The sequence below is a fragment of the Gadus macrocephalus genome, chromosome 3 (genome assembly GCF_031168955.1).
Source record: "Gadus macrocephalus chromosome 3, ASM3116895v1".
Classification (NCBI taxonomy): domain Eukaryota; kingdom Metazoa; phylum Chordata; class Actinopteri; order Gadiformes; family Gadidae; genus Gadus; species Gadus macrocephalus.
Genome location: NC_082384.1, coordinates 25309265 through 25336293, shown reverse-complemented (window position 1 = coordinate 25336293; position 27029 = coordinate 25309265). Strand labels below are relative to the sequence as shown.

Below are 27029 nucleotides of genomic sequence, written 5' to 3'. Positions count from 1 at the left end.
GTGAGACACACACAATTCGGAAGAAGACGATGGGTGCGTCGCATAGACGTCGTCATCGTCTTGCCGTCCCTCCCCGTTCTGTGATTGGTTCCCCATCTCAGGCGAAAATCGGATCCATGGAATCCAGGCTGCCTCGCAGCGCGAAAAGAAATCGCGCGCAAGGCAGCATGGCTATAGCCAGGCTATTTCGGAGGCAGGACACTCAGAATTCCATTCATAAATTAACAGACATGACTGTGACGTGAATTGTCTGTCTGGCTGAAATTTGAGAGGGGTTCGGGAAGTGTCCATGGTAAGATTTGTGTGACCAACGAGAGAGAGGCATGATCAGTTAAGCATGACGAAGGAGAAGTGTATGGAAGTAAATCTGTGCCATCGGATTTTGAAAATAAAAAGCCATTGAATTCTAAGCACTGAATATTTATGAATTGTTTTTTATTGAAAATACTTTGTATCGATGAATTATCCCCAAACTTCGTAACACCTCTGAAATAAACATGACTTAACATGGCAGATACCTGTGTATTGTTTATCGGTAAGAGTGCAACGTTTTCAACTCAGTTCCTTGGTCGAACCTACTTACAGTAAAAATCACTTCTGATGGAAAAAAAGATGTGTGTGAAAAACACTTTTCTTTTCTATTTTTACTATTATATTGTTCAAAATGTACGCATTTCTTAAAAAAATATGTAGCGTATAAAAAGTGGCTGGTAAAAAAGATGAGTGGCTGGTGGGCAAAAAAGTTAATTTCCATCCCTGGTGTGTGTATATCTTTGTTTGTTTTTCCGTATTGATGCGTCAGTGCACTCGCATGCCTTTACTAGGCCACCTGGTGTGTGTGTGTGTGTGTGTGTGTTGAGCTCCAGGACAGAGGCTACCCCCCCCCACACCCCTCTTGTTGTTTAAGCCTGGCAGCAGGACATCAAAACTGGCACAGGCCCAAAGGATACCGTTTAGGTGAAGTGTGGTTGCCTGTGTGTGCGGTTGCCTGTGTGTGCGGTTGCGTGTGTGTGTGCGGTTGTGTGTGTGTGCGGTTGCGTGTGTGTGTGCGGTGCGTGTGTGTGTGCGGTTGCGTGTGTGTGTGCGGTTGCGTGTGTGTGTGCGGTTGCGTGTGTGTGTGCGGTTGCGTGTGTGTGTGCGGTTGCCTGTGTGTGTGCGGTTGCGTGTGTGTGTGCGGTTGCGTGTGTGTGCGGTTGCGTGTGTGTGCGGTTGCGTGTGTGTGTGCGGTTGTGTGTGTGTGTGCGGTTGCGTGTGTGTGCGGTTGTGTGTGTGTGCGGTTGCCTGTGTGTGTGCGGTTGCGTGTGTGTGCGGTTGTGTGTGTGTGCGGTTGCCTGTGATGCCAACCTTTCTGGTCCCATGGTCACATGGGCAGGCCTCTGTTAAGATGAACGAGTGATCTCTGGCTCAGCCGAGGCAAACTCTAAACTCTCAAACGCACTCTGCTACTGGGAGGGTCTCGTTCGGTGGTGAATGCTCCTAGATGGAGACGGGGAACTCCTGAAGCTTAATGGTGAAGCGCAGCGAGGCAGAAGGCCAGGTTCTGTTGGATCTGTTGTTTGAGCGGGACATTGACAACGCCAGGGCTCGGCAGAATCATCCGCACTGGGGCCAGCCACGAACAGAAAATGATTGCAACCGTCTTTGATTAAAGGCAGTGGCTATTCGTACGGCGACCGTAAGAATAGCAAATAGGCTATTCGTACGGCGCGCCGTAAAAATACTGCATTAGTCTATTTTCACGGCAGGTTATGGTTAGGGTTAGGGTTAGCGCCGAGCAGACTGGTCAAGTGCGGTCACGTGACAAGCTTGGTCGCCGTACGAATAGCCACTGCCTTGATTAAAAGCTTCCACCAAATATAACGTGTGTAATGCATCTTAAACGCATACGGTTGTATGTCGTACGTCCTGGCAGTTAAGGTGGCGACACACGGGGCCGAAAATCGGCGTCGGTGAGATCATTACATCGTTACAACATTTAGCATCTTCTCCTAGCTATCTCTGCTGTATACGAGGAATGGGTTAACCTAGTGATTGTTAGTGCTTGGCACTCGGTTTTATGAACATCCTCACTGCACCAACAGCGATATATTCTTGTTTCTCTTTCTTCTGACTAATGTACTGATTGTGCGTCGCTTCGGGTAAAAGCGTCGGCTAAATGCCCTGAATGTAAATATGAAGAACATGTCTGACGTTTCCTCCTTCTCTGATCTCAGGTGGAGGAGGCAAGCGTAACGGGCGGAGCAAGAAATGGAAGGAGATGTTGAAGCTGCCTCACATCAGTCTGTGTGAAGAACTCCGTCGCTCCATCGGTAAGTGTGTGGTGTGTGTGTGTGTGTTGTGTGTGTGTGTGTGTGTGTGTGTGTGTGTGTGTGTGTGTGTGTGTGTGTGTGTGTGTGTGTGTGTGTGTGTGGTGTGTGTGTGTGTGTGCCACGTGCTTTGTTGTCAGGGCGCGTCCCACTGTGGGAGGAAGTTCAGATTGGACGCTCTTCCTGTTTCTCCCCTTCCCACCCACAGTTACAAGAAGGGGCAGGAAGTGAGTGTGTGAGACAGGCTAGCTCTGTCTATGGTGTTCGGTCTGGTGCAGATCCCCCCGGTTGGTGTGTGTGTGTGGGGGGGGGGGGGGCACGGCCCTGTGTATCGCTGTCACTCCACCGACTGAGAGGAAGGGAGATCGCAACACAACCTTGTTTCTTAATGCCCCCCTTAATAACCTTAATAACCCAATAAGAGGGCAATTTCGGATTTCTGTTGTCCGCAACTTCCTCTATCTGCGTTCAGTTCGGTTACTAACCAGACTAGTCAAACTTGGATAGAACTTATCCTAGCTATCTCTGTTGTACACGGGGAATGGGTTAACCTAGTGATTGTTAGTGCCTGGCACTTGGTTCTATAAACATCCTTACTGTGCTGACAGAGATATAATGTTGTTTCTTCTTTTTCTCAGAAATGTAAGTCGCTTTGGATAAAAGCGTCTAAATGCCCTAAATGTAAATTAAATAACCCTTAATAACACAATTAGAGGTCAATCTCCGATTTCTGTTGACCACAACTTCCTTAATTTCCGTTCAGTTGTATTCGGTTGCTAACAGACGCATTCTCATCTTCAGAGCAAGTGAAAACGTGACGCTGAGAACAACACGATTCATATTGGGTGACTGTACCGTTTGTATTCTTAGTATTAGTATTTATTCTTAGTGTTGGGTTATGAGATGGGTTGGGATGAGGGACGGTCTCCCCAGCCCCTCGGAGACTTGCATCGTCGGAGTCTCCGCACGCTACCGTGCGTCAGAGCTCTTCAGATACCAGAGCTCTGGCCTCCCTCAGACACACTATCTCGCCACTCCCCCCCAGCCCTCCACCTATCTCTCCTGCTATCTCTTTTCTGCTGACTCTCCCCCTCTCACTCTCCGTCTCTCTCGCTCTCACTCTGTCTCCTTCTCTCACTCTGTCTCCTTCTCTCTCGCTCTCGCTCTGTCTCCTTCTCTCTCGCTCTCGCTCTCTCTCTCGCTCTCGCTCTCTCTCTCTCTCTGTCTCTGTCTCTGTCTCTCTGTCTCTCGCTCTCTCTCTCGCTCTGTCTCTCTCCCTCTCTCTCTCTCGCTCTGTCTCTCTCCCTCTCTCTCTCTCTCTCTCTCTCTGTCTCTCCCTCTCTCTCGCTCTCTGTCTCTCTCGCTCTCTGTCTCTCTGTCTGTCTCTGTCTGTCTCTCTCTCTCTCGCTCTCTGTCTCTCTCACTATCACTCTCCCTCTCTCTCACTCTCTCTCTGTGTGTCCCTCTCTGTGTGTGTCCGTCTCCCCCTCTCTCTCTCTCCCCCCTCTTCCGCGCGCGGTGAGAGGGGGGAGAGTGTGATGGAGTTGGGGAGGAGATGCAAAACGTGGATTAAAAACGCAATAAGACTTAAACGCTTGGAGAGAGGGGGAGAGGGGGGGGGGGGGGGGGGGGGGGGTGAGGAGGGAGGGAGGGTGAGGAGGGTGAGGAGGGAGAGGAGGGAGGGAGGGTGAGGAGGGTGAGGCTGAGTAGTTTTGAGTCAGTCGTACGTCACTGCTTCCTTCCTATTTCTCCACGTAGCGTGAGGAGGCTGCGGTGGGGGAGAGCGTGCGCCCGACGCAGCGGGGGGGTCTGGGGTGCGTGCTCCTCCGTCTACCTCCAGGGCGCTTATCAGACGCTCTCATCCAACGCGACTCTCAACGGTTCACACACGCGCGTTCACACGCCGACGGCGGAGGCAGCCCCCGCAGGGCGACAGCCCGGCGCGTCGGGAGCAGTCGGGGTGAGGGCGCCTTCGCTCGGGGGACACCTCCGACGCTCCGCTAGGAGGAGCCGGGGATCGAACCGGCGACCTCGCGGTGACCAGCCGACCCCGCTCTGCCTCCTGAGCTCAGCCGAGAGGAGAGGAGAGGAGGGTGCGGAACAGACTGAAGGCCTCGGCCGGCTGCTCGTGCAGAGGACCGTTACGGGGCCCACGGGGATAACAATCCGGGGCTTATATAAACATGGACGCTGCCGTCGGCCGCCCGGTGTTTATTGTTGCGAGGCTGTTGATGGAGCTCTGTTTGTCTCGTGGCTCTCTCTGGTCGTTCTGTTTATCGGCCTTTTAAAGTTTCCGTGGTTTGTTTTTTACCGGAGCACTAACAGAGTGACATGGGGACCCCCGGTGGAGTCACAGCGGAGATCAGGTTAAATCTCCGTGCCGACGTCAGGACCGCAGAGCCGCTCATGGCCTCCCCCTACACCCCCCCCCCCATCCCCTCCCACCCCTCTCATGCACTTAGTGTATGTTGTGTCTCCTGGCACTTAAAAACAGTACTCAGCATTATGCAGCGTCTTACCCTAGCTATCTCTGTTGTGTACGGGGAATGGGTTAACCTAGTGATGGTCAGTGCTTGGCACTTGGTTCTATGACCATCCGTACTGTACCGACAGATGTGTTGTTATCTGTCTTGTACTATTTGTGTGTCGCTTTGGGTAAAAGCGTCTGATAAACGCCCTCAATGTGAATGTGAATCTCGTATCCTTGACTGCTGTGGACCCTCGGCTCGTGTTTTACCTCCTTTTGGATGAAGTTGCGCGTCGCTGGGAGTGACGTAGCGGAGAGCGGTCTTTAAATAGTCTCACCAGGAGGTCCGCTGTACGGATCTATTGTATCATAATCCCACCACATGCGCACATGCAGCCCTGCTGTCGGAGGGTCCACGCGTCACGGTTACAACATGGACGCGTTGCATCACCTGTTTCGCACCGTGCATCAGATCACAGCCCCCCCCCCCCCCCCCCCCCCCTCGCACTACGGCCGCTAACTCGCAGCGAGGAGGAGGAGGAGGAGGAGGAGGAGGAGTGGAGAGGAGAGCGTTGGCGTCAGAGCGCCGTTGCCGGGCTGCGGCGGTAATGTCAGGTATTTGACCCTCGCTTCGTCAGCTCCCAGACCTTCTAGAAACGACTCCAAATGGCGTTAAGTGGGCCGCAGTCACCGCCGCTGCAGCCGGCGCTCGGGGAGCTAATCTCTCCCGCTGTTGGAAAAGGCGAATCTGGTCTGTGCTCACGAGAGTCTCGCTGTGTCTCTCTCGCTGTGTGTGTCTCTCTCTCTGTCCGTCTCTCTCTCTCTCTCTCTGTCCGTCTCTCTCTCTCTCTCGCTGTGTGTGTGTCTCTCTCTCTCTCTCTCTGTCTCTGTCTCTCTCTCTCTCGCTCTGTCCGTCTCTCTCTCTCTGTCTCTGTCTCTCTCTCGCTGTGTGTGTCTCTCTCTCTGTCCGTCTCTCTCTCTCTCTCTCTCTCTCTCTGTCTCTGTCTCTCTCTCTGTCCGTCTCTCTCTCTCTCTCTCTGTCCGTCTCTCTCTCTGTCCGTCTCTCTCTGTCTGTCTCTCTCTCTCTCTCGCTGTGTGTGTCTCTCTCTCTGTCCGTCTCTGTCTCTCTCTCTGTCTCTGTCTCTGTCTCTGTCTCTCTCTGTCTCTCTCTCTTTGTCCGTCTCTCTCTCTCTCTGTCCGTCTCTCTCTCTCTCTCTCGCTGTGTGTGTCTCTCTCTCTGTCCGTCTCTCTCTCTCTCTCTCTCTGTCTCTGTCTCTGTCTGTCTCTCTCTCTCTGTCCGTCTCTCTCTCTCTCTGTCCGTCTCTCTCTCTCTCTGTCCGTCTCTCTCTCTCTCTCTCTCTGTCCGTCTCTCTCTCTCTCTCTCTCGCTGTGTGTGTGTGTGTGTGTGTGTGTGTGTGTGTGTGTGTGTGTGTGTGTGTGTGTGTGTGTGTGTGTGTGTGTGTGTGTGTGTGTGTGTGTGTGTGTGTGTGTGTGTGTGTGTGTGTGTGTGTCTCTTGTTCTCAGTCTCCATTCCGACCTGTCCTCGTGTTTTAGATCCCATATCATGCTTTTTTAGGGTTAATAATCGCTCTGTCTGTGTCTGTGTCACTGTGTCTCTCTCGCTGTGTGTGTGTCTCTCTTGTTCTCCGACCCGTTCTCGTGTTTAAGATACCGTATCATGCTTTTTTAGAGTTAAGAATTGGATTTTGGGGTACTACTAGAATAGGTGTACGTTCCTATATGTCAGAAATACCGCTTATTATTCTCACATTGCTATTTTTGCAAAACCAATTTCAGACGTTCTGATTTGCGTCATGTCGCTTTAAGGCCCTCCCTCCCGAGTAGCCCCGGTCGGCTGTGATTGGTCCGCACGCCATCTCCGTTGCAATTGGTTGAACGCTTTGCGTGTGTGTCAGCAAATTCACAACCCCGAGAAGTTGTAAACATCGCGGGTAGTCGAGCGGCTGCGGCGGGACTTCTGCACTTCAGCACCGCCCGCTGCACAGTCTGACGTCACGCTGTTACGGAAGTGAAGTTTGAGCGCAAACGAGCCGTTTCACACACTTGAGGGGTGTTCTCGGTGAGCACGAAGCCTCATATGTATATACACTAGGGCTGTCAACGAATATTCGAACGTGAAAATGAATATTCGAATGTGAAAAAACACTCCCGCGGTACAAGTGTAACAGACTAGTATTGTGAAGAGCGAATGTATTTTATCCCCTCGGGGTTTCCGTACTTGGATATAGGTATTCCAGCTCTCACGCTGTGACTGGGTGACTTCTGATATGTACTAAGTAAACAAGACTATTTTCCCTTCCACGCTTGTGTCATTCTTGTCATATAAATATCTAAGTGCCAACGCTCGGTTACACAAGCGCCTATCTGCTTTGTGAGTGAGCCTCTGTCTGTTCGCGATGTCCCTCATAATATTCGAATGTGATATTCGAATAGTTAGAATTCGTGATTTTTTTTCCAAACGAACATTCGAATGTCATTTTTGAGCAATTTTGACAGCCCTAATATACACGTAAAACATGTGTGCATACGTCATCATATAACTGTCTAAAGCAAAGGGACAAGTTGAAAAAGCAGGATCCCAGCCCTTTAAACCTGGTTTCTGGGTGTGAAGCACGCCGTGTTCCTGGGTGGTTCTCCTGCCGACGGCCCGCTGCAGGTCGGGGTATTCGGCCGGAGACTCGGGGCCCTGTTGCGTAGCAGCAGATCCTCGTTCGGCTGCTCCTCGAAGCCACTCGTACTTTTCGAGTGCACAGTCACGCGAACATACGTGCACACCGTGCACACCGTGCACACACGTCATCCCCTCCTGCAGAAGCTCGGCATACTCAGTTTTAATGTCGTTGCAGTTTTATTTTCTTTGGGTTGGGCGCTGGCGGTTCGAGAGACGTTCCTCCCTCAACGTTTCTCTTCATGAGTTTCCAACTCGCTCATCTCCTGTTTCCTCTCCTCCTCTCCTCCTCTCATCGCTCCTCGTCGACTTTTCTCATCTTTTTTTAATCAAAGGGATATTTTTCTCCAGGAGTGGGAGAACGTTCTCCTACGCAAGGAGGACATTTTTCATCGGTGGAATGCTGGCGACTGCAGTCCTATTGAAATGATTGGCAGTCATTCACTTATTTGCACTACACACACACACACACACACACACACACACACACACACACACACACACACACACACACACACACACACACACACACACACACACACACACACACACGCGCTTACGCACACGTACGCACACGCATGCTTACGCACACGTACACACCCACATGCTTACGCACACGTACGAACTACGAACACACACACACACACACACACACACACACACGCTCTTAGGCACATGCTGACGCACAACTTCACACATACGGGCCAAAGAAACTAGTGTCCCCTTCCAGCTCAGGGCTCACCTGCTGGCGTTAGGATCCTGTTAAACGTTCCAGAACTCCGTTCACAACATGAAACACGTTCCCAGACTGTAGACTTTGGTTCCCAGAGGGCTCTGATTGGGTTGACGTTTCACATTGCTCAACGCGAAAGCCATTAAAATGATTTAAGGCGGTGCATCATACTCCATTTGCACTGAACACAATTAAGATGTTGAAATGACAACCAAAACACCCAAGGATAGTGTTTATATTTTAAAGTCACATTTACATTTAGGGCATTTAGCAGACGTTTTTATCCAAAGTGACTGACAATCGGTACATTTGTCAGAAGAAGGAAAAACAACAATATATCGCTGTGGGTACAGGAAGGATGTTCATAGAAACAAGTAGCAAGCTCTAACAAGTAGTATGAGTCAGTAATGAAGCCAAACTCGGATGGGTGAAGCAGGCTACAGTCATTAGAGGCGTGTGACTTCGCCCCCTCATTCAGTCGACTGGGATTTGAACGTCCGGTCGGTTGGCCAACAGAAAGTTAAATGCCGGATTTGAGGGTGAAGATGAAGGGTTAGAGGTTGTGAGAATCTTCCTTCACATCCCATCCATGTTCTTATGTGTACTGGTTTGTAAGTCACAGTTATTCAGATATCCTTTCTTTAATCAGGAGTTACCCGGACTGCAACGATGCCTCAGAAATGCTTAGGCTTCATTTTGCTTGGCTGTCAAATGAAACCGAGTGTTTTATTGTTGCCTATACTTGGGTTCTATGTAAAGGAAGAATCGATTAACTCCATTCACTGAATGGGACGATCCTCTTTATTTCAAGCGCTCTAAACAGAGAGTCAAAACAGCGACCCACGCGCAGACACTGCCGTCCTGCTCCTTCAGAATAAGAGTCCCTGACAGGAACTGGGTTACATAACTCCCCTCCTTCAAAAAGAAACATGCCCGTTTCCACACAGCAACAACCTGAGCGCACTTAAGAAAAAGAAAACGGAGCCACATGCAATAGTGCAGTACCAAGGGAATATAACATTTTTATCAAACACTATACTATACCCTTAACCATAAACATGGAGCATCATACCCACTATTCCTAATCAAAATAGTTGTTATTTTGCAAAAATAATAAACTAAAATAATCACCACAATTAAATCAATTAAAACAGTTGCGGTACAACATTTACGCTCAGCTCCACAGAAATAATAATAAACCAACATTCAAACAGCATGTCAACCCACATTCGTAGCTCGGATGTAATACCACACATTGCTAGACACCCTGTTGGCGTTGAAATGAACTGGCTATGTCCGTCCGTCAGAGTCCAAAGGACAGGCAATCCGATAGGTAAGCCCCAGTTCTCCTTGAGAGCCCAACACAGCCAGGACCCGGTATGGTCCCTTTCAGCGGGGAGCCAGTTTCATACGGTCCTCTGTGGGATTATGAAGCCACACCAAATCCCCTACTGCATATGGTGTGTGACGGACGGCTCCGTCGTAGTACAGCTTTTGTTTCTCGTGCGCTTGGACTAGGGGTGGGTATTGACAAAGAAGTCACGATTCGATTCGTATCACGATTCACATGCCACGATGCGATTCTATCACGATGCATCGCGATACTTGAATTATTGCGATGCATTGCGATGCATTGCGAATTTTCACTGAACACTGTTAAAAAAAAATTAAGCCATTACCAGTGGCTGACTGGCTGTGTATGATCTGGATAGTGTGTTCAATTGATAACTCAAAGCAACTCAATTCATACATAGCTGTATTTATTGAAACGACTATTACTGGATACACTGACAAGAAGTGCTAAGGATCTATAAAACTTAAAATAACAAAATAAGGATAATCAGTGCCGTTTACATGGCCTCAGTGGTCCTTTAAACCAATGAAATGAAAACATTCAAACATTTCCCCTTTTGGAAGTAGCTGCCATTATAACAACAATATCATTTCATAAACATAAGAGGACAAACTGATGCCACAAAAAGTGAATAGGCTTTATACAACTATATAATTTTTTTTTTATTTTTTTTTTTTTAATTATTCATTTTTTTAAATTAATAATCGATTCTTGGTGTCAACAATCGATGCAGTAGATCGTGAAAATTAGAATCGCGATGCATCGTCATGACGATTATTTGGCACACCCCTAGCTTGGACACCGCTCTGTCTGGCACCACCAAACGCCATCGCCAGTTTCCCTGCCATAGTGGCCACAAAGTCTGCATGAGAAGAAGGTAAGTCTGATGATACCTGTGATGGCACCAGCACGTCCACCAGGACCCGAGCTTCCCGTCCATGAACCAAATAGTAGGGAGAGTAGCTGGTGCTGCAATGAACAGATGTGTTATAGGCGAAAGCCACATGTTTCAGATAATCGTCCCATTCACCACCACAAGCAAGCAGCGATTTGGCAAGTTGGTCAATGAGGGTCAGATTAAAACGTAAAATCATGCCATCTGATTTGGGATTATACAGGGTGGTGCATGCCTTGTTAATCCCTAAACATTTACAGTCTTTGCACAATCTCGGCTTGAAACTGCCGACCTTGATCACTGTGAACAGCTTCTGGAATACCATGCACTAAAACATAATCCTCGAACAAACACTGTGTTACCGACTGGGCTGTTTGGTTAGGAAGAGCATACAGATTTACAGATTTGGTAAAGTAGTCTTCTACCACCAATACATATCTGTTACCCTTGGAAGTCATAGGCAGTTCAAGAATGTCAGTCGCCACTCTCTGAAATGGTAGAGTAGCTTAAGAATCCCCCTTCGTTGCCCTATGCTTGGGCGCTGGGGCTCTGCGGGTTTGGCATGGGACGCACTGCTCGCACCACTGTTGAATATCTTAAAACATAGAGGGCCAATAAAAAGTTTGCCTTGCCCCGTTGCCATACTCGCTCCGCAGAACAGCGTGCCGAGGCAGGACCCCCCGTGTATCAGCGACCAGCGAGGCGGGCACCTGACACATGTCACCCCCCGTGCGGGAAGATTTCATTGTCCGGCAGAGCAGTCCAAGTTTTACAGCAAGTCGGGGATATTCCGTCCATAATTTCCAACATTGCCGAGAGCTACCTTTCATGTGCCCCCGCGGCGGTCGAAAACCGCTCCCCTCAATCCATTGCAACACTGCACTTGTGTCAGCATCGGTCCTTTGCAGCTCTCTGATTCCAGTCCCATCATGTGAAAGTGCATGCATGAAAGACATGTCACTCACTGTCTGTGTCCACTTGCTGCCCTGTGGTGAGGTCAGAGGTGCAGGGGTCCATAGCAGATGGCGGAGATGACAAAATGTCTGACCGGGGCACCAATGGCTCCGTGTCTGAGCCACATCCAAGCTCTCGCCCGGAGCACGGAGGCGGGTGTTCGCTCTGAAACAGGCCAGAAAATGTTTTTGTCCAAATGCCTCCTGCAACCTCTCCTTTACTGCATTATAGTTGGCCTGAACGCCTGACTATCCCATAACAGAAAAGCAGCTTTGTTCAGACGCGTTGGTAAAATCCTGACCACTTCAAAGAGTCACCTTCAGTGCCTCCCACTGGCGCCTTCACGGCAACCTCATACTGCCTGGCCCAGCAGGGGAAGCGTTGCTTTTCCTCCGCAAAGGGCGGTGGAAGTTCAATCGTTATGTAGCTGGAGAACGTCTTTCCCTGCAGCGCTGCCTGTAGTCCAACGGGTCCTCGTCAAACGTCCACATTTTGCTTCTTTTGTTTAATTTACGTAGCTCTTTTTAACGGAGCTCACAACGACGATGAGATGATGGCTGAAGTCCTCACGCTGGACGCATCACGGACTCTCCACGCGTACTAGTTAAACTGTGTACAACTAAACTAACCGCGCGAGAAGTGATTGATGACTTAGCTAAACTTTTCCCAACAGTTTCGTCCGTTTCAGTTATTTTCGCTGCCACCAATACAACCGAGCGTTTTATTGTTGCCTATACTTGGGTAATATATAAAGGAAGAATCGGTTAACTCCATTCACTGAACGGGGCGATCCACTTTATTTCCAGCGCTCCCAACACGGAGTCAAAACAGCGACCCACGCGCAGACACTTCCGTTCTGCTCCTTCAGAATAAGAGTCCCTAACAGGAACTGGGTTCCAATAATGATGATACTAGATGAATACTAAGCTGTCCTCCTCAGAGGGACTACACCACACACTGTAAGAGAGTTATTAATACCAGATGAATGCTAACCCTGCTTTTCTCCACAGAGAGGGACTACACCAGCCTCTGTGAACGCCAGACCATCGGCCGCCTGCTGTTCCGTCAGTACTGCGACACGCGGCCGGAGCTCAAGAGATGCATCGAGTTCATGGACGCCTCGGTGAGACGGCCGGGGCCACACCCGTTTTGGTTTCGTTTCGACTCATTGTGGGCGTTTTTGTTTTCATATGTTGTCATTATGTTCTTTTCAAAACGGTTGTGTAGAGTTTTTCTTACTTCCAACAAACCTTCCCAGGGTTGAGCAGATATGTATCGCGTCGCTGTGGGTTGTGCAACAGTAAAGTATGTGGTGAAAAAAAGAATAGCAAAAAATATCAAGATGAACTTCAGTGGCAGTTCAAATTTGACGGTTATGGCCAAAGCAACTCGTCCCACCCTCTGCTTATCAAAGGTGTCGATCTGGGTGCTAGGCACAATATCGAGAGGTAGAGATGACATTTTTGGGCGTAGCTGTTTACATGAAGTCAGTTTTAAGTTTTCATGTCAAGGGTACTTGACATGTTCGAAATTGATTAGAGATTTGAGAAGTACGAAAGTATTTTTTGTCTTCAGTTGTTAAGCCAGTTAATTTAGTTTTTGGTTCCTGCTCCTTGCTGCAACGTTTTGCTGGACTCCCACTGGGCTGTGTGGCCCAGAGCTCTCTCTGGGATAGGCCAGGGGGGGGGGGGCTGTGTTCTCATCAGGCGGGGGGGGTGGGGTGGGGGGGGGGGGGTGGGGGCTGGAATCTGCTGCTGGTTGGCCGGTCCCTCCAGTGGGGGCTGGGGCTTGAGGGGGGGGGGGTTAGGTTGTGTTTTCGTGTTGGCAGGCGGGGGGTGATGATGAAGTGGGGCCCGGTGATTAGGTTCACTCGGACGAGCTGTCAGAACCGACAGGCCCCCGAACTCTCCCTCCATTCCAACGCACCCCCCCCCCCTCCCTCCGTGAGCTCCTGCCCACGTCAGATGCAGCTCCCCTGGGAGCACTGATGAGGACAGGCCCAGGCTTGTGTCTGGGCCCTGGGAGGAATGTGAGAAAGGAAAAACGAAGGGAGGAGGGGGGGGGGGGGGGGGGGGGGGGGGGGGGTCATGCTTATTTAATGAAAACCTACATCTAGTTTGTTTTTAAGGTAGCCCGGCCTGCCGCGCTCACACATGTGTGTTCACATTAGGGCTGTGGCGATTAATTGATTTTGATCGCGATTTCGATATTGGCCTCAAACGATCACAAAGCTAATATTATCGATTAATTTTTTTCATTTTTTTCTTTGTTCCTATTTTTTTTTATAGAAGTGCAGAACAGCTGGATACATATCTGTTCATTATTTTAGATTATAGCTTTTTCTTTTTGACCGTTTGGTGTATATTTTTTTTAAGGCGAAAATTCAAAGTTCTCAGTTACAAAGCGTTTTTGACAGAGACATGCTGAATCATGTTTTCAAACTCCAAAAATAATTGTTTGAATAATCTTGATTTTCAATATTGACCAAAATAATCATGACTATGATTTTTTTTTTTCAAAATCAAGCAGCCTTAGTTCACGTGTGTGTCCTTATGTGTGTGTGTCCGCATGCGTGTGTGTGTGTGTGTCCGCATGTGTGCGTGTGTGTCCGCGCGTGTGTGTCCGCGCGTGTGTGTCCGCGCGTGTGTGTCCGCGCGTGTGTGTCCGCGCGTGTGTGTCCGCGTGTGTGTACAAAACGCGGGGGCCGATGCAGGCCCGTGTTTGTGCTCAGCTGGCCGGCTGGGCCAGGCTAATGATGTGTGTGAGCTCGGCCTGGCTCCCGCTCAGCGCTCCCATCAGGGTTTGTTTTCTGAGGAAACACCCGGCCCGACGGCGCCCAAGCCCCGCGGCGTTCTGCAGAGCACCCGTACCCAGCCGGGGCCGTTCGGGTCCCGCCGTCGCAGTGTACACACGGTGCGCTGTGTGTACACTGGTTAGCATCACAGGCCGTTTTGATTGACAATTCCGATAACTAATATCAATATTGTGAAGTGGACCGCGCCGTCACATGATAGTGTGATGTTTGTCCGGGGGAAGTTGTGGTTGGACTTTTTAAATGTGGGTATTGACTTCGTCGCTGTGCAGTTTACTACCAGGTGGGGCGGACTGAAATGAAGCGAATAAGGAACAACTTTTAAGTCTAGCTTTACGTGGCTCCTCCCCTCTCTGTGATTGACAGGCGGGTGTACCAGCTGGCTCCTGACGAGAAGAGGCGGGGCTACGGCCTGAACGTGTTGGACACCTACTTCACCAACGGGGTGAGTGTCAGCGCCGGGCCTACCTCTGTGGGAACACTCGACCGCGGGATTGGTCGTGATGTTTTGTGAGTTTTTAATTGGGTGACGAAATTGTTTCATTTTTGTTAATTGTCAAACGTTTGAGCAGCTTCTGTGTTCTTCTACCAAACACTCACCCTCACCCTCTCCCTCTCCTCTCCCCCTCCCCCTCTACCTCCCCCTCCCCCCCCCGCCAGTCGGCGGCCCACCTCCCAGAGATTCCTCAGGAATTGGTGGCCGGCTGTCGGGAAAAGCTGGAGCAGAGTCACTGCAAGGAGCTCTTCAACGACTGCACCAAGTAGGTCCCCCACCGCCCGGCACCTCCTCCACCCCCATCGCCTCCACCTCCACCTCCTCCTCCATCACCTCCAGTACCTCCTCTTCCTTTACCATCACCTCCATCACCTAGAGCACCTCCAGCACCTCCATCACCTCGAGCACCTCCATCACCTAGAGCACCTCCATCACCTCCATCACCTCAATAACCTCCATCACCTGACCCATCTCCGTCACTTCCATCATCCCCACCACCATCACGTCCATCCTCTCCACCTCCACCTCCACCTCCTCCATCACCTCCACCACCTCCATGACCTGCACCGTCCCCACCCCCAGCACCACGACCTCCACCTCCTCCACCACCGACCCCCCCCCACCCTGCTCCACCCTGCCCCACGCGGCCCTCAGAGCGGCAGCACCTGCAGGCCTCTGGGTGCTGACTCGTGTGTTTCTCGGGGGTGAATGGCAGCATTCTGTGGTCACAGAGCGAAGCTCTTTCCTCCTCGGGGCTCCTCCTCGCCTTGCTCAACATGGAGCCGATTCAGGAGGAGGGGACTTGCGTCATCGTAAGGATTAAGTAGGAACCGGTTTGGGATCGTGTTTACTTGTTGGGTTTGCCGTCGGATTATCATAATATGTTGTTTAGAATAATATATATATAGAGAGAGAGAGAGAGAGAGAGAGAGGGGGAGAAAAAATGGGTTGTCAGACTTTGACAAGGCAGCTGGCAGTGGCACCTGGAATGCAATCTCACACACACACACACACACACACACACACACACACACACACACACACACACACACACACACACACACACACACACACACACACACACACACACACACACACACCGGGGTGAATGAAAATGAGCTGTGGGCAAAAAGGGGATCCGGAACCCTGGCAGAGAAACAACCGGCACCTCAGTGCTCCTGGACCCTCTCTCTCTGTCTCTCTCTCTGTGTCTCTCGCTCTTTCGGTCTCTCTCTCACACTATTGCAAGTGTTGCTGCTTCCTGCTCAACAAGTCAACCAACAGGATTCTTACCAGTAGATACGTGTCAAAACACACGCACAGACACGGAGAGAGCATATTGTTTAATTAAAACATGCGTTGGACCCTACTGAACACGTATCCCAGGCTGTCATGTCTCCTGGAACACTGAGGGCCTTATACGAAGAAGTACAGCAACACTGGCCTGTGGCCACTGCCCTTATTTGGGAGTTTAAGGCGTAACCTTGTGCAATAGGCAGCATGAGGTCATCAATCAATCAATCAGTGTGGTTGTCCTTTAACAACCTTGTTGGTTTAAGCCCTCGGTCCACAACAATAGGCGCCTACATCAGGCCCACATTAGGGCATGTGTGAGCGACAATATGGTTCAGTAACGACGGCAGTCTTGGCTACAGTCGCTTCATTCTGCATGTGGCTCAGGAGGCAGAGCGGGTCGGCTGGTAACCTGAAGGTTGCTAGTTCGATCCCCGGCTCCTCCTAGCTGAGTGTGGAGGTGTCCCTGAGCGAGACGCCTCACCCTGACCGCTCCTGACCAGCTGGCTGTCGCCCTGCGGGGCCGACTCCGCCGTCGGCGTGTGAACGTGTGCGTGAACGGGTGAACGTGAGGCAGTGTTCAGAGCGGCCACTGGTTAGACGAGCGCTGTGTAAATGCAGTCCGTCTCCATCGTCTGCGTCACAACAGCGTTGCGGGACTGTGATGGTTTGAGGACAGATCCTCCGGCGTCGGGCCAGACGAGCCCGGCTGGGCGTGCGCTCCGGCGACGCTAAACGAGCCACAAGTGTTGCACTAAATAACGACCTTTTATTCCACAGGAGTTCGACTTAGGCTTTTTACGATAATTCAACAGCCTGGACAGCTTATCCGTCCCGGCTTGTCGTCTGTTTACGCAGCTCCCAGCGCTATAAACCGATAACTTATTGCTTACTTTTAAGCGAACGAGCGACGAAAGGGTTGAGATTAGGCTCTGACTTCGGTGCGGGCGGTGTTGGAGCGTGGAGGGGAGCTGCGGTGGGGGTATGGGTGGAGGTGGTGGCGGTGGTGGCGGTGGATGTTTAGTTTACACCGTGGAGCAGTCGTAGATCATCCCAGCTGGACGGAGGTGTTAATATAACGGAAGATTCATCTGTGGCACACACACACACACACACACACACACACACACACACACACACACACACACACACACACACACACACACACACACACACACACACACACACACACACACACACACACACACACACACACACACACACACACACACTAACACACTCTCCTGGCCGGTCCTGTTTCGGTAGCGGATCGAGACTCACCGGCCTGGCTCGCTGTGTGTGTTATCACTGGAAGGGGAGCAAGGACACACATTTATTTTGGCAGTATTATCTATATTGTAGGATTTTTAGAGTGAGACAATCTCTGTTAAACCACCACACACACACACTCTGCAAAAACAGCACACACACTCTGCAAAACCACCACATGTGTGTGTCAAAGAAAACATTGAATTGTTTGTGAATGGAATTCCTGTGTCTTGGTATTTATTCTACCATCATTTGTTCCACATCTTTCCTGCGTAGGAATTCTGCAGAATCCTAATCCAACTCAAAACTCTGACTACTGACTTACTCCTTTTCCGTGTGCACAGTGATGAGCATGACACACACACACACACACACACACACACACACACACACACACACACACACACACACACACACACACACACACACACACACACACACACACACACACACACACACACACACACACACACACATGGAGAGAGGGCCCATGGCTGCGGAACGTCTTGGCACCCTAAAGGGCCTTCTCCCGCGATGCGGAACATACGGTTATGTCATAGCGATCGCGTTGTGTGTGTGGTATAGTGTGATGTGTCCTCAACACTGCTCTCCCCCCTCCAACCCCCTCCCGACAAAAGCAGCTTTGTGGCCCGTGTTTATTCCGAGCGTCTAATGGTCTCTTTCAGTTGTGTTCCTCCAGGCTGGACCATCGGCTATAGGCTGGTGGTCCAACCTATAGGAAGGGGGCGTGGGGGTCATTGTCTCGCAGGCTAGATCCAGAACGCACACATGACTTGTGTTTTTATGCACGGATGAACGCAGTGTTTATGTCGACATCAATGGGGCCTCTCGCATTTGGATGAGCTCTTGTTGTTGCTTTGTTCTTGCGTTATGACGGGTTGGAGACGGACTGAACCATGAAGTCTTGCAGGAGGCTGGACGTTGACAGCGTTTTCCCCTCTCCCTCGTTCCACGGCAGTGTTGGAGTCATGGAATCGTATTTAACTTTAATGTGTTTTAGAAATGCTGTGTGTTTTAATAGACGGCACTGGGAGCCAGGAAGCACAACGTATACACTTCTATACCACAGTTTTCCATGAGATTTACATCCTTCTTATAAGGATGCCTCTTAAGCTTTTTAAGTTGATTTACTTAGTAAGTAACTGGATGCAATCACTTAGAAAATGTTAAGCATATAAAAGGTCAAAACTAACCTATGCAGCCCTTTCTATTCCCGGGGACAGGGTAGGGGTGAGGCCTTTAGGGAAATACTCTGCCTAAAAGTTTGCTGAAGCTAGTTTAATTCCCCTCCTCACCAAAGTCCTATAATTATACGTTTGGAGCCTTAATGGATGCCATTTTCGCAACCATAGCTCTATTTATCTATCTATCTTTTGGCAGTGAAGGTGTGAATACCTTTCGGCAGTGAAGGTGTGAATACCTTTCGGCAGTGAAGGTGTGAATACCTTTCTAACTCAGTCCCATCAAAAACAACATCTGTGGCAGGAGGCTGATGAGAAGCAGGACGGGTTCAGGGGTCGGAGGTCGAGGGAGGGGGGGGGGGGGGGGGGGGGTCAGAGACAGGCTCGAACAGCTCTCAGTGGAATGTGGACCTGTTGTCGACGGGTTGGTTGTGGGGGGGGGGGAGAGAGACTACCTTTTCAGAGTTAGTTTGGCTCTGGGGCGCCCTTCTGACGTCATCCTAAATAAAGAGAAATAATAATAAAGAGTGTGTCGTCGTGGCAACAATGTTTAAGGATGAGGGGGTTTGATGGTTAGCTGGTGTTTGATGAGCTGCTGGGGTTTATGATGAAGACCTGGGGATCGCTGACGGTGAGCTCGGGTTCGATGCTACGACCCCGGGGGGCGTGGTCTTGCTGAAGGTGACGTGAGTGGAGGATTTGATTGGTTGATCGAGCTAATGGTGGGGAGATGGTTCAATAAGAGGATAAGTGGTCATGCGAGCAGAAACGCACGCAAACACATTTGTTTGTTGTTCAGCCCCGGTGCACTCTCAGTACTTATCTCAGAGAGTCATCACGGATGATGTTCAGTCGTTGAAATGTGTTTGCTATCTCCCTGGCGTTTGGCGCAGAGATATCTCCTGAGATTCCATCTGAGGGCGTCCACTCAGGAAGTTCACAAACCGGTCCCTCAACCTGAATGGGCCTGAAAAGGTTTCTCTGTGGTCTCTGGTTTGAGAAGTTGTGTCTCTGTCCACGTTGGGAAGTATGTGCCCGTACGTGTCAGGAAATCGTGTGTTCGGGTAAAAGCTTTGTGCTTCTGGTAAACCGTTTTATTTCTGATGAACCTTTTTATTTTGATAACCATTGGTTCTGATGAACCTTTTTAGTCCGAGTAAACCTTTTTATTTTTAATAACCCTCTCCCTGTCTCTCCCCCCTCCAGGATCGTTCGAGAGTATCTGAGTGGAGCTCCCTTCTCTGCTTACCAGGAGACCATGTACTTCTCCCGCTTTCTGCAGTGGAAGTGGCTGGAGAGGTGGGTAATACCGCACGCACGCACGCACGCACGCACGCACGCACGCACGCACGCACCGCACGCACGCACGCACGCACGCACGCACACCTACCTAATAGCCCTCATCTCGTGGCCGATCGACACGTGAAGAGGGTTTTTCATTACCTGTTGTTTGCAGTATTAGTCGTGGTGTTCAGGTCAGACTGTAACAACACGGGGCTGGTTTAATTACTTTACAGGAAATTAAGCCAGATTTCCATCTAATAGCGCTTCCACGGATAGTGTGTGTGTGTGTGTGTGTGTGTGTGTGTGTGTGTGTGTGTGTGTGTGTGTGTGTGTGTGTGTGTGTGTGTGTGTGTGTGTGTGTGTGTGTGTGTGTGTGTGTGTGTGTGTGTGTGTGTGTGTGTGTGGAAACGGAACAAACGAATCGTGGAGAAAGTCCGGAGGAACACTTGGCCCATAAACCCGGCGCTCCCCTAATCAATGGTTGGTTTCTGGAGCAGAGTTAATAATTGATGATGTTTTGCATAAAGGCCGCTAAGTGAGGCCGAAGTGGAAAACTCTGACCATCAGCACGGATTAATAATACATGCAAGCATTATTCTGTCTGCCCCACCACATGATCTAAAGTGAATCACACCCCCCCCACAAACCTCCTGCCTCCATCTCCTTCCAAATCTCTTTGACAAATTAACCTTAACCTCTCTCCTTCTCTGCCCTCCTCTCCCCCTCCCTCCCTCTCTTTCTGTCTCTCTCTCTCTCTCTCTCTCTCTCTCTCTCTCTCTCTCTCTCTCTCTCTCTCTCTCTCTCTCTCTCTCTCTCTCTCTCTCTCTCTCTCTCTCTCTCTTCTCTCTCTCTCTCTCTCTCTCTCTCTCTCTCTCTCTCTCTCTCTCTCTCTCTCTCCTCTCTCTCTCTCTCTCTCTCTCTCTCTCTCTCTCTCTCTCTCTCTGCAGGCAACCAGTAACCAAAAATACCTTCAGACATTACAGAGTACTAGGAAAAGGTGGATTTGGCGAGGTGAGTGAGGGCCACTTCCTGTGTGTTCTGATGGCTTCCTGTGTGTTCTGATGGCGTTGGGAATGGTTACGCCACACACGCCGCCGAGGGTCACATGACCTCGGCTGGTCCCATCCTAAATGTTAGATCAAGGCATGGCGTCTCGTTTTGAGCAGCAGGTGTAGCACAGAGTCAGATGAGAAATAAGTGTTGATTACGAGAGCATTTTTGTGTAAAACAATGGCGTGTGATTTTGGTCAAGACATCTACTTTCAAAGAGGCCCATTGTGTGTGTTTATGTGTGTGTGTGTGTGTGTGTGTGTGTGTGTCTGTATGTCTCTGTGTGTGTTCAGCCCTGTCCGTGTGTGTCCGCGTGTGTATGCAGTCGACTGACCCCTCTCTCTGTGCTCTGATTGGTCCCCAGGTGTGTGCCTGTCAGGTGCGGGCCACCGGTAAGATGTACGCCTGTAAAAAGCTGGAAAAGAAACGCGTGAAGAAAAGAAAAGGTGAAGCCATGGCACTAAACGAAAAACGCATTTTAGAAAAAGTTAACAGTAGTTTTGTAGTAAGTACTACCTTTTTTCTTCAACCCTTTCAACCTAATCGTTTTATTGTGTGTGTGTGTGTGTGTGTGTGCTTGTCTTTGTCTATGTGTGTGTGTGTGTGTGTGTGTGTGTGTCTCTTTGTGTATGTGTCTGTCAGAGTGTGTGTGTGTGTGTCTTTTTCTATGTGTCTGTGTGTGTGTGTGTGTGTGTGTGTGTGTGTGTGTGTGCGCAGTCTGAATCATTGAAGTATATCTGGCCATGAGCAATTTATCTTACGATGTTTCAATGCTGCAGCGATGTATGTGAGGCAAAAGCACAGAATACCAGCTGGTAAAATCCAAAACATCTCTCTTAAATACCAGTTTGGGTGCCAGATTGTGTCCCTCCACAAGCGAGTGCTTGTGTGTCGGCCAAAGCCAAAATATTTACGTTGCCTTTCCTTGGCTCTCAACAGAGTTTTTTTGGAAATTGTGACAAATTGGTGGCCGGGTTGTTGCCTCAGCCATTCATATCTTTGGCGCTTTGCCTCGGAGTGAAAAACATTTGGGAACACAAATGTGATGTTATTATACTGTGATTCTTAAATGGATATAGCGCCGAGGTCGTACTGCAGCTGGCTTTTGTCTCAAACACATCCTGCTCAATATTCCGTGTTAAACTGTGCTGTTGTCGTGCTTGTGATTAAACTGTTTATTCTGCTGCATTTATTTATTTATGTTTGTCCATCTCCATATGTTGGTCAAAACAAATCCTCAATGGAATTTCGATGGTGTGTTTTTCTGTGTGTGTGTGTGTGTGTGTCTTAACGACATAACTCAAACATTACCCAGATGGAAAGCATGTGGAAACAGTACGACCGCTTTCATTACATCTGATTGGACGTGCAAAAACTCTCAGGTGTTTTGAAAAGGAAAAGGAAAATTTAGCTTTGGACGCAGTTTTACGTTCGTCATAATGACTGCGCCGGGGATGAGAAAATTACTCTTAAGTGGTTGTTTAACATTCTTGGAACATTCATGTGTAGGAGTAGCTGCATAGGTTAGCACGTGACTGTCGTGCATACTCTGTTACATAAACCAGTGGTAGCCTGGGTGATGTACCGTTGGTTAGAAAAAAATATATAGCAAAGCAGAGCACAAACCGAGTCAAAGCTAGCGTGTTTATCACCGCAACCTTTTCTCTGATCCTGTTGGAATAGTTGTGGTATTGGAGTAGTTTTCAGTTGGTTTTCTTGTTCAGATTATAAACTGAGCTGCATCTCCTTGTTGGCGTGACTCACCGTGAACACACACACACACACGCACATGCACGCTCGCATACACACACACACACACACACACACACACACACACACACACACACACACACACACACACACACACACACACACACACACACACACACACACGGAGCACTGCGCCTGGTAGATGCGGCGGGCAGGAGAGGGGTGTGTGGATGTGTGTCGCGGCGCCTGTGAGCCGGGACAGGCGTATGCACGGTGTTGGCTCTTTGAGCTGCAGGCAGCGAGCGCGGTGAAGGCAGCGAAGGCAGTGTCCCTGCAAGGCGTTTCTCCCTGTGAGGGCAGCCCTGTTGCCTAGCATTAGCTGACCAACCAGGCCCTAGAAAGGAGAGGTGTCGAGTCCCCTGCTCCTCTGGGTGTCTCCATCGCCCCCCCCCCCCCGTCCCCCGTCCCCGTCTCTGCCCAGGCCCTGGTATTATTTGCTTTGCCTACCCAGTGCATAGCATCCGTCAGCGCTGCTCGCGCATGTTCTAGTACACTAGTATACAGTGTACCCGCGACGTGTCCAAGTTGCAAATATTGTGTGTTAGTGTGTGTGAGAGAGTGCATGTGATCGCTTTAGAAGGACATGGGGATAAAATCGCGGCCTTGGTGTGTGTGTGTGTGTGTGTGTGTGTGTGTGTGTGTGTGTGTGTGTGTGTGTGTGTGTGTGTGTGTGTGTGTGTGTGTGTGTGTGTGTGTGTGTGTGTGTGTGTGTGTGTGGTGGCAGGGTGACCCTGTCCTATCCTCTTTAAGCAGCTGGTGACTCTGCTATGAGCGTCCTTGTTTTCACACAATCCTCAGATTCCCTGCCCTAGAATTTATTATGAATCTGATGGAATGACAGTTTTTTTTTTTATCGTCAATTATTAATAATAATAATAATACAACTATAATATTGAAGTTGATTTCATCGGGTTCAATTGTCATTCCAACCGAAGTAACTTTTCAGATCTCTCCATAGACCCCTGTGTGTGTGTGTGTGTGTGTGTGTGTGTGTGTGTGTGTGTGTGGTGTGTGTGTGTGTGTGTGTGTGTGTGTGTGTGTGTGTGTGTGTGTGTGTGTGTGTGTGTGTGTGTGTGTGTGTGTGTGTGTGTCTGTCTTTGCTGTCCATGCTGTGAAGAGCATATGGAACTCCTCCTGATGGCGGCAACGTCCTGCATGCACCAGAATGTTAAACCCTCCCTGTGCCGTTGACCTCTGGGAGCGGGGGCGGGGGGCGGGGGGGAGAGACTCAGACCACAAGTGATCTCATTTAGTCGAGTTACTCTCAAATTACGATGCATTTATTTATCCGCCTGGAACTCGAAACCGGCTCGGACGAGGAACCCTGTGTCGTGTTCTCGGCACGTCTGTCTTCTGCGGATTCCGTTTAGAGCGGCGATGTTTTGCCACCAGGTGTGAGGGTGACCAGCCGTTACCAGCCGTTTGAGAGTCTGCCCGTCCCCGTGGGGGACTGGACACGCGCCCACTTGTGTCACTCAGACACAGGAAAGGGCAGGCATTCAAACGGCTTGTAACGGCTGATCACACTCGCACCTGGTGGCATAATAATCACTCCTCTAATCGTTTTGTTGGTGTTGCCGTTTTATTGCGACGTCTGTTCCTCTACCCCCCTCAAAATCTTGCATCCACTCCTCTCTCCCCCTCTCTCCTCCCCCCCATCCTCCCCCTCCCTCTCCTCCTCCTCCCCCTTCCTCCCCCTCTCCCCTCTCTCCTCCCCCCTCTCTCCCCCATCCTCCCCCTCCCTCTCCTCCTCCCTCTCTCCCTCTTCCTCCTCCTCTCTCCCCTCTCTCCTTGCCCCTCCCTCATCCTCCTCCTCTCTCCCCCTCTCTCCCCCCCCCCCCCCCTCTCCCCCTTCCTCCCCCTCTCCCTCCCCCAGGTGAGCCTGGCCTACGCCTACGAGACGAAGGACGCCCTGTGCCTGGTGCTGACCATCATGAACGGCGGAGACCTCAAGTTCCACATCTACAACATGGGCAACTCGGGCTTCGACGAGCAGCGCGCCATCTTCTACGCCGCCGAGATCTGCTGCGGCCTGGAGGACCTGCACCGCGAGCGGATCGTCTACAGGTCAGAGGTCACACCGGGGAGAGGGTGGGGGGGGGGGGGGGGGAGGCGGTCTGGTTTGTGTCAGACACCTGGAATGGTGGAGCTGCAGGGAGGGGGTTGGCTGTGTTATGTAGAGGAGGATGATGAGGTTGGGTCATTGAGGTTGTGGGGATGAATTGTGTTGCTGTGTAGATGAGGTTGTGTTGAATAGTTTCTGTCGCTGAGCTTGGGTTGATGAGGTGGTGTGGTTGTGTTGATGACATGAGTATTTCAGGTACTGTGGGATGGATTTTATGTGTAACCTTTACGTTTTAGGGAGTTTAGAGTTTTATTTTTATTGTAAAAGTTTGAGCGTGAATTGGCTCTTTGTTGAAACCCTTCTAGCTTTGGAAGTAGTTGAGCTTTTCCGGAGAACATTTACATTCACATTTAGGGCATTTATCAGACGCTTTTATCGAAAGCAATTACATTAAGTACATTAGTCAGAAGAAGGAGAAACAGAAAAATAGTTCTGTCGGTAAAGTAATGATGTTCATAGAACCAAGTGCCAAGCACTAACAATCGCGAGATTGATCCAAACACTGTACACACTGTAACATGAGACAGGAACCATTACAGAGGGTGTAACAACAAGAACACTGTGTACACAAAGATGGCCGAACCTGAATCTTTGTAATGTGTTTTTTATGGCGACACATTAGTGCCATAATTCACTAATGTGATAAAAGATGCATTCGGGCGTATTATATTATTCCACACGCGTAGATATTAACTGCGAGCGCGCAAATGATCTCTGCGCGCGCGCAAATTACCTCAGCGCGAGCAAAACAGCCTCTCGCGCGTAACAGCCTCTCGCGCAAGATGTTTTTACGCTCGCTCGAATTAAATTTTGGCACTATGGGGGAGGGAACCAAGGCAGGGCGGGCTTTCCTATGATTGGCCGTTTCTGAAGCGCGATATTTGATTGACAGCCCTCCTCAGCCTTCCTCTCATTCAATTCTGAATTGTACAGTAAATGGCTGAAACGATAGTTACGTATTGTAACTCTAGATTCTATGAGTATAGGCGCAGCCTTTTAAGGCTATCGCTATTGGGTTATCCCTAGGCGTGAGCCGTGGCACTGAAAAATGTGTAATCCCCGACCACCAACAGCGTGGGCCTCAATTACGTCCGCGTGGCGCTGAGGTAATTTGCGCGTGCGAGAGGCTGTTTTGCGCGCGCGAGAGGCTGTTTTGCGCGAGCGAGAGGCTGTTTTGCGCGCGCAGAGGTAATTTGCGCGCGCGCAGAGATCATTTGCGCGCTCGCAGTTAATATCTACGCGTGTGGAATAATATAATACGCCCGAATGCATTTTTTATCACATTAGTGAATTATGGCACTAATGTGTCGCCATAGTTTTTGACCTGACAGTATTTAGCTAAAGTAAAGACAGGGCGTAAGGCTAACAGGCTCAAACCAGCCATTAAAGCCCGATGGTGGATGTTCAGAGGGGAGACCGCTGCCGGTCGTATTTTCCTTGGAGGTGAACTGGTCATACAACTGACGATTATGTGTTAATGAGCAGGCTGCTCTTTTAACAATAGGGTAACCTGTCTACTTCTGCTGCGCAGGGCCTTGCATCTCGTGCCAACACAAACGCTGTGGTTAAACACCAGTGTTTGAACCCACAGCCAGCTTCTGGTGTTGGCTGAACGACTGTGGACACAACAGATTCTTCACATTTCAGTTGTTGCTCAAAACACAACGATGCAAACTTTATTGTGACTCCGATTTGGGTCTTTGGTTAATAAGTGAAGAAAGGGGATGAATTGGGAGGTGTTTTTTGAGGCTTCGGTGAAGAGGGCCCGTCATGCTGGAGGAGCAGGGTTGAGTAACGGGTCAAACCCGAGGCAGGGAGGAAGTTGATGTGTTTAGTCCGGGCTCGTCCTGGCCAACCCGGTTCAGGCCTCGCTGGAGACGGAATATAAATATGTCCCGAGCTGTTTATTGTGTTTGACCTTTCGGTAAAAGGTGGAGCGTGGAATGGCTTTCCGTTGAAACCCTCTAGCGCTGGAAGTAGTGGAGTTTTTTTTCCTGAGTACATTTACCTTAGCAGGCGCTTTTATCCAAAGCGACTTACAATGCGTACATTTGTCAGAAGAAAGAGAAACGACAATATATCAGTCTTTAAAGTATTGACGTTCATAGAACCAAATGCCAAGCATTAACAATCACTAGGTGAACACATTCCCCGTATACAACAAAGATAGCTAGGATAAGATGCCACACAATGCTAAGCACTATTAATAAGGGCAAGGACGTATAACATGCAATAAGTGCGTAACAGAGCACAAACCTTGCTAACTAACTAAAAGCCAAGCCTGTTTGTTATCGATCCACACGTCCTTAATACTGGTGATCCTTGACCAA

At 49.8% G+C, this 27029-nt stretch overlaps 1 protein-coding gene across 2 annotated transcripts in view; it reads left to right on the top strand.

Moving 5' to 3' along the window:
- Nucleotides 1-27029, top strand: part of grk4 (G protein-coupled receptor kinase 4) — a 43305-nt gene that overhangs the window by 6484 nt on the left and 9792 nt on the right. The window contains exons 2-9 of one of the 2 annotated variants that reach the window (XM_060046587.1): nt 2214-2309; nt 12409-12544; nt 14577-14655; nt 14871-14971; nt 19677-19769; nt 20702-20765; nt 21169-21309; nt 24451-24641. In XM_060046587.1, coding sequence (XP_059902570.1) covers nt 2214-2309; nt 12409-12544; nt 14577-14655; nt 14871-14971; nt 19677-19769; nt 20702-20765; nt 21169-21309; nt 24451-24641 — 901 coding nt within the window. Of the gene's footprint in view, nt 1-2213; nt 2310-12408; nt 12545-14325; nt 14656-14870; nt 14972-19676; nt 19770-20701; nt 20766-21168; nt 21310-24450; nt 24642-27029 lie in introns of those variants that run through there. The other variant, XM_060046586.1, reaches the window with a different exon arrangement.